General features: G+C 43.4%; 1 protein-coding gene across 2 annotated transcripts in view; it reads left to right on the top strand.

Moving 5' to 3' along the window:
• Positions 1-3,754: 3,754 nt before the first annotated feature.
• LOC102397698 (corticotropin releasing hormone binding protein) overlaps positions 3,755-15,684 on the top strand; it is a 51,792-nt gene continuing 39,862 nt past the window's right edge. The window contains exons 1-6 of one of the 2 annotated variants that reach the window (XM_044925467.2): positions 3,755-4,201; positions 4,572-4,671; positions 4,913-5,070; positions 6,411-6,621; positions 8,361-8,509; positions 12,217-12,334. In XM_044925467.2, the coding sequence (XP_044781402.1) occupies positions 4,121-4,201; positions 4,572-4,671; positions 4,913-5,070; positions 6,411-6,621; positions 8,361-8,509; positions 12,217-12,334 (817 nt within the window). In that variant the 5' untranslated portion in view covers positions 3,755-4,120. The remainder of the gene's footprint in view (positions 4,202-4,571; positions 4,672-4,912; positions 5,071-6,410; positions 6,622-8,360; positions 8,510-12,216; positions 12,335-15,684) is intronic. The other variant, XM_006051072.4, reaches the window with a different exon arrangement.

Raw genomic sequence — 15,684 nt, 5'->3', positions numbered from 1 at the left:
ACTTCAAACACATCTGAAAAAGAAACCTTACTTATTAAAAATATCCGTTAAAAAATAGTCAAATTCATTCAAACAGCAAATTATCTTGAAAGAAACTGAAAGCTAGTTTTCGTTGGTGGTGGTTAATCCGTCTGCAGTGTGGGAGACCTGGGTTCAATCCCTGGGTTGGGAAGATCCTCTGAGAAGGGAATGGCTACCCACTCCAGTATTCCTGGGCTTCCCTGGTGATTCAGCTGGTAAAGAATCCTCCTGCAATGTGGGAGACCTGGGTTTGATCCCTGTGTTGGAAGATCCCCCGGAGAAGGGAACGGCTACCCACTCCAGTATTCTGGCCTGGAGAATTCTATGGACTGTATAGTCCGTGGGGTCACAAGGAGTCAGACACGACTGAATGACTTTCACTATACTATTCTATAACTACCATGAGCTTAATCCAGTCATCTTTATTTCTTAAGGAAGTCAATCATAGGGCTTCCCTGGTGGCTCGGTGGTAAAGAATCTGCCTGCCAATGTAAAAGACATGGGTTGGATCCCTGATCCAGGAAGATCCCGGGTGCCTTGGAGCAACTAAGCCCATGCACCACAACTACTGAGCCTGTGCTTTAGAGCCTGGGAGCCGCAACTACTGAAGCCCGAGTTCCCTAGAGCCCGTGCTCTGCAATAGAAGCCTCTGCAATGAGAAACCCGCATACCTCAATGAAGAATAGCCCCCACTCACCGCAACTAGAGAAAAGCCCATGCAGCAACAAAGACCCACCACAGCCAAAATAAATAAATAAATAAAATTATTTTTAAAAAGAAGTCAGTCATAGTTCCCAATCTCAATATTTCATGTTCCACTTAGGAAAGAGAAAAGGAAGATCTTTAGAGTGGATGTTCGTGATGTTGTCTGTTCAAGTGATCAACAAAAGAAAAAGGGTACTATTATGTGTGCATGCTAAGTCACTTCAGTCATGTCTGACTCTTTGCAACCCTATGAACCGTACCCTGCGAGGCTACTCTGTCCATGAGATTCTCCAGGCAAAGAATACTGGAGTGGGTTGCCATTCCCTTCTCCAGGGGATCTTCCTGACCCAGGGATCGAACCTGCATCTCCTGCATTGCAGGTGGATTCTTTACTGCTGAGCCACTGGGGAAGCCCACTATTATGTATAGGGAATACTTAAGGGCATCTTGGACCAATCCCAGAGTAGAGAGACTTGGGGTTACGTTGTTCCCTTTGCTACTTCTGACACCACAGGGCATAAGCCTTGGCAGTGTCCAGCAGCAAGCATCTGACTATCACTATAATCGTGTCACAGGCCCCATGAGTGACAACAGAGCTCCTCTCTATGCTGCTTAGAAGGTGGCTATGTGCACCTCTTCAGCCTCAGCACAATTTTAAAACCTCACCCCTGCCATGTTCATAGATTGAATATGGTTCTGTATCATGTGGTCACCTGGACCTTCAGGCTTTACATGGTGACAGTCTTCTCTGGGGATTTGTGAAAGAAAATATCTCTTACCTAATGAAAAGGATGTCTTAACCCTGCCAAACAATAATTTAAGATCTAAAAAACACTGACCAGGGATTGTATTAACATCAGCATGGGAGAGGTTGTCTAGAAAAATATGGAGAGAAACGAAAATGTGGGCAGAGAATGGAGGTGAACATATCCATAATTTCCAACCAGGGTGTGTGGGGACTCTGAGTTTACTTAGAGCATACAACAAAATAATCAAATTTGGTTAAACAAATATTAAGCTAGTTGAATGACTGAATCGGTCCACAAAAACAATTCCTCTTCACAGACCTAGTTACTGTCCAGAAACTTTTCTGTCTAACCCAGCTGACCCCCTCTGTCACTCTCACCCATTTTTAATGCTTTTGTTCATAGAGAACGGCCAACTGCTTCTCTTTGTCCTCCAACTCCATCTTCTTGACATTCCCCTGTAGGTTCTAGCTTCATCCTTTAGTTACTTTTATTTAAACAAAAACAAAATAGAACACAATCTCCACTGACTTAGCAGATATTTGGCAAACTGGTGAAAATTACACTTGAACTTCTCCACACAGGCTTTGGCATGAATGAAATCCATCTTCTATAATACTACAGCTTGTAGATTCTTCCATAAGGTAGGATGTTGCCCGTCTGTCATCGAGTTTCACCTCATTCATCCCGGCTGCTCCTGGGTGTGCTTTCTGAGGAGCACCCACGAGTGCATGCTAGGACCATCGCGGAGGTCCATGAGCTTGCGTGTGTGTGTGTGGAGGCCTGATTTGAAGAAGAATGTCTCTGTGACAATGCTAATGAAACCAGACCCACAGGGGTCTCCAAGCTGAGTGCTGAGCTGCACACTGGAGAATGAAAGTAATCCAGCTATTTGAAGGTGAGAAATGGAAGGACTCCGTCTCTCAGTGGTTCAAGGCCGTGGCTGGGTTGACTAGAAAGGAGGATGGGCCTGTGAGTGGTATATGGCCTCCCTCCAGGCACAGCCAGGGTGGGAGACAGGCCTGGCAAGTTGGGCCAGGCAAGTTGGGATTAAGCGGTGTGTTTTTCACTTTTTTTTTTTTTTTAAATTCCTCTCAGGTTTCTTTATACCCTCTCTAAAATTCAGACATCTAAACAACCCCGGGATGGGGAGAGGGACATGATGGCCAGAGTTTATGACCTTTGGGTGCCCCTTCCTCCCAGGCTCTCTGTGGTCTGAGGTCTGTTTACAGAATTGGACAATGGTAGGAAGGCCTCCAGGTTAAACAACAAAGAGGTGGCTCCTTCAGAGCTCAGAATTGTCTTAAATAAGGACATATAAAAAGAAAAAAACAAGAAAATATAAAGTTCTGAACCACTGGGCAGATTACTGCTTCAGAGTACTTATACACTAAATATGCAACCATTTTCTTGAGTTAAAACACTATGACAGTCTTATTATCTGTAATAATTTTAATAGCAAAGAAAGCTGTGGGTGGAAACCAAGTTTTCTGTCAGGCAGAGGTAAAAATGTGAAGTTTTTTTAGAATTTGTAGTTGCCTTGAATCACAGAGATTGGAGAGGGGTGGAAAGACCAGAAGTGGAGACATTCATATTTCCCACAATTTTGGACATAAGGAGAAGCAATTTTCTCATCTAATCAGTAAGGATAAGCTTAACTTATTCCTGCATCTCTAAGTCATTTGTTTAGCCCTGAAAATTTGCTAATGAGCAGTTTTAATAAAGCTTCTCAGCAGTTCTTTCTACTGGAGTACGAAAGTAATCCAGGTATTTGAAGGCATGAAATGAAAGGACTCCATCTCTCAGGGGTTCAGATGGATGTTAAGGTCCTAGCCATGATTGACTGGCCCAGGAGTGTGTCCATCCTCTCTATACATTCAGGCCATATGACATAGTTTGACTGAAATCCAGATGTCCACGGACTCCAGAGTTAGCTTTTTCTTAAGGAAATGCTTACATGAAACTGGACCAGGATACAGCAAAGACCAAGGGAAGAAAGAAAGCTTGAATTACATGACTGTAATATTCTGCAAAATCACACTTCAGCTTCTGTTCAGCTTCTCCTTGGAGCTGGAAATTCCTCAAGTTTCATCCTGAGAGGCAACCGCGTGAATACTATATTCTCTGACAATTTCCAACACGATTCCATTTAAGGTTATGGGACAAGGCTTGTATGATAAGGCTGTGTGTGGTGGTGGGCATTTTATGCCTGTGTGTAACATTGTCACTTGGCTTTGCAAAGTCAGAAATTCCCAGCATATCCACCGGAGAGGATAATCCAGCATGTGGCAGGTCAAGTAAATGCCATCCCTTACTCTCTATTCCTGCCTCATTCTTTCTCCCACTTTAGTTCACCAAGTTGTAAGTGTCTGAAATCATTCTTGGTGAATAATGCTTGACCACTCTGAAAATTTGTGGCTGAGGGCTGGACCCTCGTCATCGCCACGCACTTTGTCGCAGAGACAGGTAACCCATGGTTACTGAGCTCAGATCAGTTAAGGGGCAGAGAGCCTCCGCTCCTCACTGCTCTATAAAAGGGACCCAGCAAAGGGACCCTACCAGCTTCTAGCTCTAAGCCTGGGTGAGCCTGGGAAGCAAAGTCTGAGACCTCCGGAGCAGGAAGCACCAGCTGCAGAGCCTGGGGCGGCATGGCCCCCACTTTCAAACTTCAGTGTCACTTCATTCTGATCTGCCTGCTGGCTCTAAGAGGAGAGAGCCGGTACCCGGAGGTGAGCGATTCCCTGGGGCTGACCTATCTCACCTTCCAGCCCTGAGTGTCCAGCCTTGGGGATGGGCAGGCTGCCTCTGCTCTCAGATTATGTCGGGGTTAGGTCTTTCTTCCTCATTCACTGTGCTCCCTCTTTCCCCGGTTATCCCCTAGGTCTTCCTGCCTACTTCTTCCCCCTTTCCCTCTGGCCCCTTGGGGATACCCAGATCTGATGGAAAAGGTCTAAACCTTCCCGTCTTCTCCGGATCCCCCTGGAGACATTGATCTGCTCACTTGCTTCTCTGTGCCGTGGGCAGGGAGGGTACCCCGCTTCTGATCCCCTCTCCCCCTCCCTGAACTGTTCCGGACTGACCTGAACTTTTCCTGGCCAGCTGCGGGAAGCAGTGGACTACGATCCTTTTCCACACCTCTCCGGTGGCGCCAGCCCTAAGCGGGAGCTGGAGGGGGAGCCGCTGTACAGCCGCGCTCTGCGTGAGTGCGGGCTGCCGGGGAAGTGGGGAGGTGGGGGCTGGCCGGACACCTGGGAGGGAGCTCGAGGCCCAGATTCCCATCGCTAAGGGTCGGTCCGAGGAGGTGCCCCTGGGCGAGATGGGGTGACGCTCCGGGAGCCAGGCGCTGAGGCTGGGACTCGCTGAGGGCGGAGAGAGGGCTGCCCTGGGCAGCGCAGCGGGGGCTGCAGCCCTGGACCGCCAACCCCACTGCCCTCCCCCAGGGTGCGTGGACATGCTGAGCCTCCAGGGCCAGTTCACCTTCACCGCCGACCGGCCGCAGCTACACTGCGCCACATTCTTCATCGCAGAGCCGGAGGAGTTCATCACCATCCGCTACGATCTGGTCTCCATCGACTGTCAGAGGGGGGACATCCTGCAGGTGAGGCGCCCCCGGGCCAGGTGGGCAAGGGACAGGCAATGACCGGGTCCCACCTACCCAGCAGGGAGAGCCGGTAATTAGATGCTCAGCTGGTGCCGGAGTGGGAACCCCATGCAAAATGAACCTCCTCTCACGCCCTGAAGGGCTGGTGCCTCCTGCAGTGGTTTAAGTTCCCCTCTGTGAGTTCTTGGTCCCCGCGCTTGTTGCATCCTGGGGCAGATGAAAAGCCCATTTAGCAGGAGCCCTCAGGTCTGCGAGCCGGTGGCCCTGGTTAGAAGGCGACCTCACGTCTGAGATCTGAGCCGGCCTTGCTCCTGCAGGTCCCTTTCTCTGTGGAATCGTTCCAGGCTCCCAAAGGCTGTCTTCAACGCCTGGGTGACCCGATTTTGGAGCAGAAAGGCACGGGCCACTGGGAGAAATCCTGAGAAGGAATCTAGTTTGAGGCAGGGATGAGGTGTGGACAAGTCCTCCAGTCTCACAGCATCCCCACTCCGAGTTCCCTGTGAGCCTTAGGGGTCAGCTTGGGATGGTTGCTGGACTTCTCCAGTCCAGTTAAAGTGAACATGATTAAAACTCTAAAGTGGAAACTGTCAAATGCAGTAGAAGAGAACTGATCTGATGAAGGAATTTGTAGCTGATACTGTTACTAACTCGAACTAGGTTGAATTCATTAAATTGGAGACCTGTGGTGATTTTAAGAATAAAGTCAATAGACTCTGACTTTTGTCCAGCCAACTACAAACTTCAACAAGTGAAGGAAAAAATTCCTAACTTGCATACCAGACATTATTGTCTAAGTGTTAAAGTAGTTCTTGATATTTTAATGTGTGATGAGTTTAAAGATGGGGGAAATGGGTATATATAACCATCTGCAGGTAGGTAAAGTTCTTGCTCCAGTTTGTCCTTTTGCTGTCTATTTTTGAGATATTTTGTTCATATTTTAATGAGGAAAGAGAAAAACTGAAGCCCAGATTATGCTCCTGTGGAATTCTTCTGAAGGTAGGATGTGTGAAAAAATAATGACCAATACAAAAGTGTACATCATCTGTAGTTTTATTTACCAAGGTGGCTGAAATGATGAAGTATAATAAAGTATTTGCTTCAGATACATTGGAGTTTATAAAGGGGGGGGGAGAAATAATTAATTAATTAATCATGTGACTTGCAAACAATCCAGTCAAAATATATACAAATAGAAAGCAAGTGTGCAGGGGGGTATAATCTGTCCATTCCCTACTTATAATTAGAGGTCCATTGCTGGGTAAGCTTTTCCCCCTTTTCAACACATTTATGATTTCAGGAGCTGATAGAAGTGATCATCTTTGTGTTTTTGTTGGAAGGTATTTGATGGTTGGATTCTCAAGGGGGAGAAATTCCCCAGTTCCCAGGATCACCCTCTCCCCACAACAGAGAGGTATATAGATTTCTGTGAGAGTGGTCTGAGCAGAAGGACCATCAGATCATCCCAGAATGTGGCCATGATCTTCTTCCGGGTCCATGAGCCAGGAAATGGATTCACAGTAACCATGAAGACAGAGCCTAACCTCTTCCGTAAGTGGACTTCCTGTCTTCTCAGTTAGAAGGCAGGAACTGGGGGGAGAGAGCGTCCATTCTACTTTTCAAAAGTAGTATCATTGCACAGACTTAAGAAATTTGAAGTGAGGAAGGATTTGAATGGAAATTCTTTTGGAATTAGAAATGACCTGAAGGATATTTGTGATTCATTATTATGAAAATCAAATCAGTTTTTAATTTATTTACCAGGCTAGATAAGATACTAACTTATGGTGGCTAGAATTCTATTTTTCCCCTGATCTTATTTCTGATCTCCTGAGTTACTACAATGTATTCAGTGACAAACTTTAATCCCTGCAGTCATTCTATTGACCTGGATTCAGATATGAAGTCTTTAAGATACTTAGGTAAATGCTGAAAGACTGCGTATCTGGGATGTGTAGACAGATTTCATGCCTGAGCAGAGGGTTGGACCAGAGGACCTCAGTGTTGCCTTCTGAATCTGAACCCATTGCTCTAATTTAGTTCGTTTCTGATGGGTACACGAAAAGATGCTATAAAGCTAAATAGCCCAGGCCTAAAACACATTATTTTAATCAGAATGAGTTCATTCATCTATTTATTATTTTTCACCATTAAGAGGAAAATGTTGGTAAAAAATCAGGTAAAGAAAACATAATCATTTTTGGTTGCATAATAGTATTAATATTAACACTTCATGTGATTGAAGAATGGCGCCTACCTTATCTGCCAAAAAATAATGTACTGACTGATCTCCCAATTTTTATTTTTAAAAAACAAAGTAACTTTTTATGGTAGAAGCACCCAGAAGGGCTATTTCTGAGGACTGGAACAGAATAATACTAGAGGACAACTGTTTCTCCTATATCTTGCTTGGCTAGAAATCAGAAATCTTCTAGAATCATCAAGGAATTTCAGTTCGTTTTGAAATTAAGTGTGATTAAAAATATAAGAAGGAGGCAAAAGATAATTCTGACATAGTCTGATCAGAAACTTTTGTCCGGTTTTGCAAAGAGTCGGACACGACTGAGCGACTGAACTGAACTGTACTGAACTGAATTGGCTGAAAACAGCACAAACTCTGATGCTTCTAGTTTCATAGCTAAAAGAATAAATTTATTGTAAGTCTAGACCTGAGATACAAAAAAAATTTTCAGAAAATTTTGGGAATAAATAAACATTAAAGATTTATCTTTTAGTCAACTTACCACTTAACACCCAGTAAATATTTATCAGACATAAGCCTGGTTTCTGATTTTCTCAGCCTATTTTCTAACAGGTTCAATATTTCTTTACTTTATTATCTAAAAAGTAACATATATCTCCAAGTTCAGTTAATAAAGGTTTCAGACCACCAGAGTTTGAATTCTGATCTCCTCTTTAAGCCTTGATTCTTTCAGACTTCCAGATTGAACTAAGACCCTAGTTAATGAAGTATTCCTAGAACTTACACCACCTAGTATTGTTTGGTTGGTTATTAATTTATGTCTTGTGAGTGTTATAAATAGGGTGACCCCCTGAGATTACAATTAGAAGCCCCTTACAGCCCAGGGCCTCCTAACAATGTGGATATATCCCTGGTGGTTTTTCTTCCCCAGGTCCTTCCCATCTCCAAAATCACCTTTGTGATATGTATTCTCTTCTGGGCCCCAAGCCCCTAGACCATTAACAGAAGCTTAGAATAGGATAAGATAAATTTCCACAAAAGCCCAGCATACAAGATAGTGAAAATGTGATTTTGCTTTTCTATAAAGCCTGCAATATCATCTCCCAGACCCCAAATGGAAGGTTTACTCTGGTCGTGCCACATCAGCATCGCAACTGCAGCTTCTCCATCATTTATCCTGTAGCGATCAAAATATCCGATCTCACCCTGGGGCACTTAAATGGTCTGCAGTTAAAGGTGAGTTGCTTATTGCTTCCCAGTCACTTCCTAAGGCCCCAGCAAACTTTTGAGAGTAAAAGTAATCATACAGGGCGAACGTGGATGAATGGGAGCGGCAGGTCCTTCTATCTGACCATTTCATCTCACACGAGCCTGCCGTCGCTGCCTGAACACACTCCTCTTCTATTTCCATTATGCTGCAAGCTGCATACTCAGGTGCCCCTTCTGCCTACTTGAATACTTTTTTCGTGATGTAAGAAATGTTTCCAATTGGCAAAGTTGTGGCATATAATTACAATTGAACTCTCTTGTACTCGCCTCTTTTACAGAAATTCTCTCCTAGCAGAACCTAGTGTGAGTCATCTACACAGCTGTTTTTCTGATTATTGGAATTTTCTTTTGACATGAAGGAAGTGTCTTCATTGACAGAACTGTGTGATGAAGGAATGCTAAGTGTAGCAGAAAATATGAAATTGGATTTTTATATTGCAAAATACAGTAAAGTTTGGAAGCTTTTTTTTTTTTTGCATTCCATTTCATGCCATACATTTTGCAACAAAATATTAGCTGAGACTCCCCATCCACTGTTCCCCCTGTGAACTGCTGTATGGACTTTGCAGTTGTGCTGACCTTGACCACATTTACTTGCACTGGCAGCTCGTTTCCTCTGAGTCACCCTCACCTCCTTTTATGTTCTCATATAGGTTAAGATAGGTTAAGATAACTGATACATTCATCTGCATCGAAGAAAGTCATCAAAGAAAGTTCCTAATCAGACAGATTTATTTGGTTTCAGTGAAACCAAATAAATGAGACGAGGGCTGAGAACAGCAGTATGTACAACTTCCTTTAAGTCCTAAACTCATAGGCCAGTGCTTATATTTTTTTAAATTGAACCTTTGTGGAAGAATAATCCTTTGATAAAGACCGGGATAAGTGGATGTCTCTGGCATAACCTTACTGGCTTGAGATTGTATGTCATTCTTGATGTTTAATATAGAAGATAGCAAGTATGGTAGATTGAAAGATCTGCATTTTAGCTATTTTTGGCTGTGAGGAGTAATCTTGGTGCTTACCATTTAAAACAGTGTGAAGTCTGCAGTGTTCTAAGTATTTGTTGCTCTACAAAAAAAAATTTTTAGGGTGCTTACTATGTGCAAGGCCTTATTCTAAATGCTGGAAATTAGCAATGAACAAAACAGGTCCCGCTCACATGGAACTTACATGCTAGGGGATGAGACAGGCAAAAGAATAATATGTTTCAAATAGTGATGAATACCCTACAGAAAATGAAGCAGAGTGGTGGCTGGGGAAAACGTGGGAGAGAAGGCAGGCAACTACCTGAGGTAAGATGGTCAGGAAAGAAAGCTTTTGAAAAGGAGACATTTAAAGTGGGATTTCGGTGATAGGTAAGAAGGAGCCGGCAGCCCCAGGAGAGCCGGGAAGAGGGCAACAGTAGTAGACAGTAGTGCAGAGGCTCGGAGGCAGGATGGGCTTCCTGAGTTCCAGAAACAGAAAGAAGCAAAGAAGGTAGGGGCCTGTGGTATGGTACGGCACCAGGGAGACAGGCAGGGCCGGGGTGGAGAGCCCAGCAGGTCATGGTAAAGAGTTAAGAGTCTGTTCTGAGTGCAGTGGCAAACCACTGAGGGGTTCGGGCATAATCCATCTGCTCGTGATCTGGTGGGTGAGGGGTCTGGGATTGCTGGCTTCATGATCAAACATGATGGGAAGGAGAGGATTGCCCAAATGTCGTTCTGGCTTCCATGAATGATGATGAATGAGCTGTAGCGGCCCAAGGGGTGCAGGAGTGCTCCTAAAAAGGCCATCGTCATAGTCTAGGCAAGAGGTGAGAGTAACTTAGTCCAGGGAGGTGGAACCTCCACAAAGAAATGTAGAGGTCCCTACACAACCCAGCTCCTGCCATTGTTTACTGAGGATAGCTGAGAGGTTCGGGAAGAGGACAGTAAAGTCACCAAATGCGAGGAGTGTGTGCTCCCCACCTCTTTGTTTCTGGGTTTTGTTCCCCTCATTTGTTGTTGTTGTTGTTGTTGTTGGCTTCCCTGCACAGCATCTGGGGTCCTAGCTCCCTGACCAGGGATTGAATCCACACCCCTTGCTTTGGAAGCATGGAGTCTTAACCACTGGGTCACCAGGGAAATCCCTATTGCCCTCATTTTAGTTTCTATTTCTTCCCGACTTCCTATTTCCCATTTCTCTCTCCTGAGTCTGCCTTTTGCCCTTCACCTCCTCCTGTGAAATTTGGAACCTATAGAACCAGCTGGAATGTTTAGTCTTAAGTCATGTTCTCCCTGGACATCCTCTACTCAAGGGAAAGGCAATTAAATTTTTTTCCCCTTTACTTCTAAATGGCTTATTCAACTCTTCGTACAAGAACATGAGCCCTGTACACAGTGGGGCTGACTAATCCTGTATTTTATGGTTTGATGAACTGTGTAAAATGCTTAGAACAGAGCACATAGTAGGTGCTTTAAATATGTATACCCACCACCACCACTTGCTTCCTTTCACTGGACAAATAGATGCTGTTATAGTATTTTAGTATAGATAGATTGTAGTATTATCTATCTGTTGCTGAGTTCCAATTACATTTCAGTATCTTCCTAATGTTGGACTGTGTGTGTTTATGTACGTGTGTATTCAGCACTCTCTGTCTTAGATTTTGGTTCCTATGTCGTATGGTCTATCTGGTTAACTTCTACGCATCTTGCCACACTCAGCCAGGTCTCTTGAGTGTACCTCGATGAAGAAGAGGATCACAGGCAAAACGGGTGGTATAATTTGTGGGGGACAGCACAAAATGAAAACACGAGGACTTTATTTTAAAATTATTAAGAATTTCAAGATAGTGACAACAGAGCATTAAGCCAAGCTCTAGGCCTCATAAGTGTGAGCCCTGTGGATGTGGGCCGTGGGATCACGAGGCCAGCCCTGATCACAGGAGGGGGCGGAGAGGGCCGGCTTTGTTTGCCTGGGAAACTGAAGCCCAGGAAGTTCTGTAGACGAGACAGAGTGGAAAGGATGAAGGGAAGCAGAAAAAGGTGGTTACGGTGGATCACACCGAGTTTTAGACTAGATAATCATTTTGAATAGCTTGAAATAAATTTACTTTTGTTGGATGGAGAAAGTTGATGGTAACTCTAGCTAATTTGAGCCCAAATGAGGGTTTTGGTTTTTTCTTTAATATTCTTATAACTAGTCTAAATCCTTATCAATAGAAAGGGTAAGAATTGTCTCCATAGCAAAAAAAAAAGTCTTATAAAGAAGAGGAAAAGAGGTAAGTTAAAGGAAAAAACTGATATGGAAGTCCTGTTTATAAAAACGTTGACTGCATGCATTAATAAATTCAAATAATTCAATATGTATGTCCAAATGATTTAAAAATCAAACCACTTTCAGATGGAATTTTTATATACCGTATATGGAGTTTAAAGATTCTGATTTCATCATTTTAGTCCTTGCACTTGTAAAAAAATGTTTTTTAAATGCACACACATTTTAAAAAATGATTACTTAACCAATTTAGAAAAGCAATTCCTTTTTTTTTCCTTTAAAAAGTCTTAATTTCCAGAGTCTTGGATGTTAAATTAAAGGGCAAGTAACTTCCAGGATTTCTGGGCCTAAAGGAGTGAATTCACCAATTTGCCATTGGTTTGACTTTGCTAGGTGATTTAAATATGTCTTCCTCTGCCGCTTTGTTCTCTTAGAAATCCTCCGCAGGCTGTGGGGGAATAGGGGACTTTGTGGAGCTGCTGGGAGGAACTGGTTTGGACCCTTCCAAGATGCTGCTTTTAGCTGATCTCTGCTACCCTTTACGTGGCCCAGGTAAGATGGTTCTTTGATTATTATTTATGTGCCTATTAAGATTGTTTTACCCTGATGCTGGGAAAGACAGTGAAGGACAGGGAAGCCTGGGGTATTGCAGTCTGGTGGGGTCGCAGAGAGTCAGACATGACTGAGTGACTGAACAACAACAAGATTGCATCCTTTAATAAAACACTTCAAATTATTTATACGTGAAAGGGCAAGTTCCACCAAAAAAAGTTTGATTTTCCACATTGAACCACTGTGAGGATTTTGCATTTGAGCTTATACACAGTATCAAGAATGCATGACCACAATATCTGACATTGGGAGAGAAACTTATGAAGTAACAAACTTGCATGTTTAAGGTTGGCCCTAGGTAAAACTATGAAAATGGCATAGAACTGTGCTTGTTCTACCTTTTTGAAAGTCCCTGCTTTCATCCTCTCGAGACTAAAGAGTTTGCCGACTGAAAACCATGGTTCATACAGTGTATGTATCATCAGTTAGTAATAATATAATGATTAAGTAATTTCTAAGTCATTTTACCATATATATGTATATGTGTGTGTGTATTACCTGTAGTAAATATATTAAAAGGTGATTCACTTTATTAGAAATTCCAGGAACTGCTAGAATGTCCCCAAGTTCTAACAGCAAAAGCAGCCTCTGAAAGACTACTGCCAAAAGAGAAGTAAATTCTGAAATCTAAAAGTGGTCCCTGGTAATAAAAGACCAGGTTAGCTCATGGTGCAGCACCAAACAGAATCAGGTCTTCTTCATTATGAATCAGTGAGGAGTTTCCATTTGGTCAGGCTCAGGTGGGGTGGGGCAAAGGTGGAATTGCTGACTCATGACCACATTAATTAATGAAGTCCAAGTGGGGAGAGAGAGGGTTATGTGAAACCTTTCTATAAAGGTCTCCCATTTCTGTCCTTCAGATGCAGGAACCTGGGATTATCGATTAGGAGACAAAAGTCAAACAGAAGAGCGATGTTTCATCCCTTATCATAGCCCCCTTCCTCTCTTGTAAGCACACATCACACACCAACTAAATAATGAAACTGCAAATCAGACCTCCTTTTGATCAGCTGTTGCCTGTTTTAATTAAACCCAGATCTGCCCACCAGTATTTTCACTCTCTGAGCTAATGCTGGGATCTTAAGCAAAAACTCTGGAATAGAATTAATATTCATAGATAAAGGGAAGTTCAGTTCAGTCGCTCAGTCATGTCCGACTCTTTGCAACCCCATGAATCGCAGCATGCCAGGCCTCCCTGTCCATCACCAAGTCCTGGAGTTCACTCAGACTCACGTCCATTGACTCAGTGATGCCATCCAGCCATCTCATCCTCTGTCATCCCCTTCTCCTCCTGCCCCCAATCCCTCCCAGCATCAGAGCCTTTTCCAGTGAGTCAACTCTTCACATGAGGTGGCCAAAGTACTGGAGTTTCAGCTTTAGCATCATTCCTTCCAAAGAAATCCCAGGGCTGATCTCCTTCAGAATGGACTGGTTGGATCTCCTTGCAGTCCAAGAGACTCTCAAGAGTCTTTTCCAACACCACAGTTCAAAAGCATTAATTCTTCGGCACTCAGCTTTCTTCACAGTCCAACTCTCACACCCATACATGACCACTGGAAAAACCATAGCCTTGAGTAGACGGACCTTTGTTGGCAAAGTAATGTCTCTGCTTTTCAATACGCTATCTAGGTTGGTCATAACTTTTCTTCCAAGGAGTAAGCGTCTTTTAATTTCATGGCTGCAGTCACCATCTGCAGTGATTTTGGAGCCCAGAAAAATAAAGTCTGATACTCTTTCCACTGTTTCCCCATCTATTTCCCATGAAGTGATGGGACCGGATGCCATGATCTTCGTTTTCTGAATGTTGAATTTTAAGCCAACTTTTTCACTCTCCGCTTTCACTTGCATCAAGAGGCTTTTTAGTTCCTCTTCACTTTCTGCCATAAGGGTGGTGTCATCTGCATATCTGAGGTTATTGATATTTCTCCCGGCAATCTTGATTCCAGCTTGTGCTTCTTCCAGCCCAGTGTTTCTCATGATGTACTCTGCATATAAGTTAAATAAACAGGGTGACAATATACAGCCTTGACGAACTCCTTTCCCTATTTGGAACCAGTCCATTGTTCCATGTCCAGTTCTAACTGTTGCTTCCTGACCTGCATACAGGTTTCTCAAGAGGCGGGTCAGGTGGTCTGGTATTCCCATCTCTTTCAGAATTTTCCACAGTTTATTGTGATCCACACAGTCAAAGGCTTTGGCATAGTCAATAAAGCAGAAATAGATGTTTTTTCTGGAACTCTCTTGCTTTTTCAATGATCCAGTGGATGATGGCAATTTGATCTCTGGTTCCTCTGCCTTTTCTAAAACCAGCTTGAACATCTGGAAGTTCATGGTTCATGTACTGTTGAAGCCTGGCTTGGAGAATTTTGAGCATTATTTTGCTAGTGTGTGAGATGAGTGCAATTGTGTGGTAGTTTGAGCATTCTTTGGCATTGCCTTTCTTTGGGATTGGAATGAAAACTGACTTTTTCCAGTCCTGTGGCCACTGCTGAGTTTTCCAAATTTGCTGGCATATTGAGTGCAGCACTTTTACAGCATCATCTTTCAGGATTTGAACTAGCTCAACTGGAATTCCATCACCTCCACCAGCTTTGTTCGTAGTGATGCTTTCTAAGGCCCACTTGACTTCCCATTCCAGGATGTCTGGCTCTAGGTGAGTGATCACACCATCGTGATTATCTTGGTCTTGAAGATCTTATTTGTACAGTTTGTGTATTCTTGCCAATATTTCTAAAAACCCAGTTTGCTAAAAATTTGGGGCTAGTTTATGCTAATTTACACTTGAGCCCTGGTTTAAACCAGTGGCTGAGAAGACCCATTTGTGTTCTCAAAGGCACTGGATCCTTCCATGCTGATGGAGGGCACCTGTGAAGAGATGTGTTTGAGCTGGATAAAAAGATTGGATTAAGAACTGATCTAACACTCATCCCTCAAAATTTAGATCACTGAAGCTAGAGTAATTTTGGTGTATGAATTATATAACTTGGTTTAGGTAAACGTGTGTGTGTGTGTGTGTTAGTCCGACTCTGTGCGACCCCATGGACTGTAGCCTGCCAAGCTCCTCTGTCCATGAAATTCTCCAGGCAAGAATACTGGAGTGGGTTGCCATTTCCTTCTCCAAAAGGATGTGATCAAGGCCAAATATTTTGCCTGTTTTATCTAAATGATTGAAACCAGTCTTACAATAATTTGAAAGCTTGACTTATCTGACTCATTGGTTCATTTTAGACTTCACTTTTTTCTTTCATTCATCATGTTTCCATGAGCCCCTCCTAAATTGTTCATACAAT

This window comes from Bubalus bubalis, chromosome 11 (assembly GCF_019923935.1).
Source record: "Bubalus bubalis isolate 160015118507 breed Murrah chromosome 11, NDDB_SH_1, whole genome shotgun sequence".
NCBI lineage: Eukaryota > Metazoa > Chordata > Mammalia > Artiodactyla > Bovidae > Bubalus > Bubalus bubalis.
This window is presented reverse-complemented; position numbering and strand designations above follow the sequence as displayed.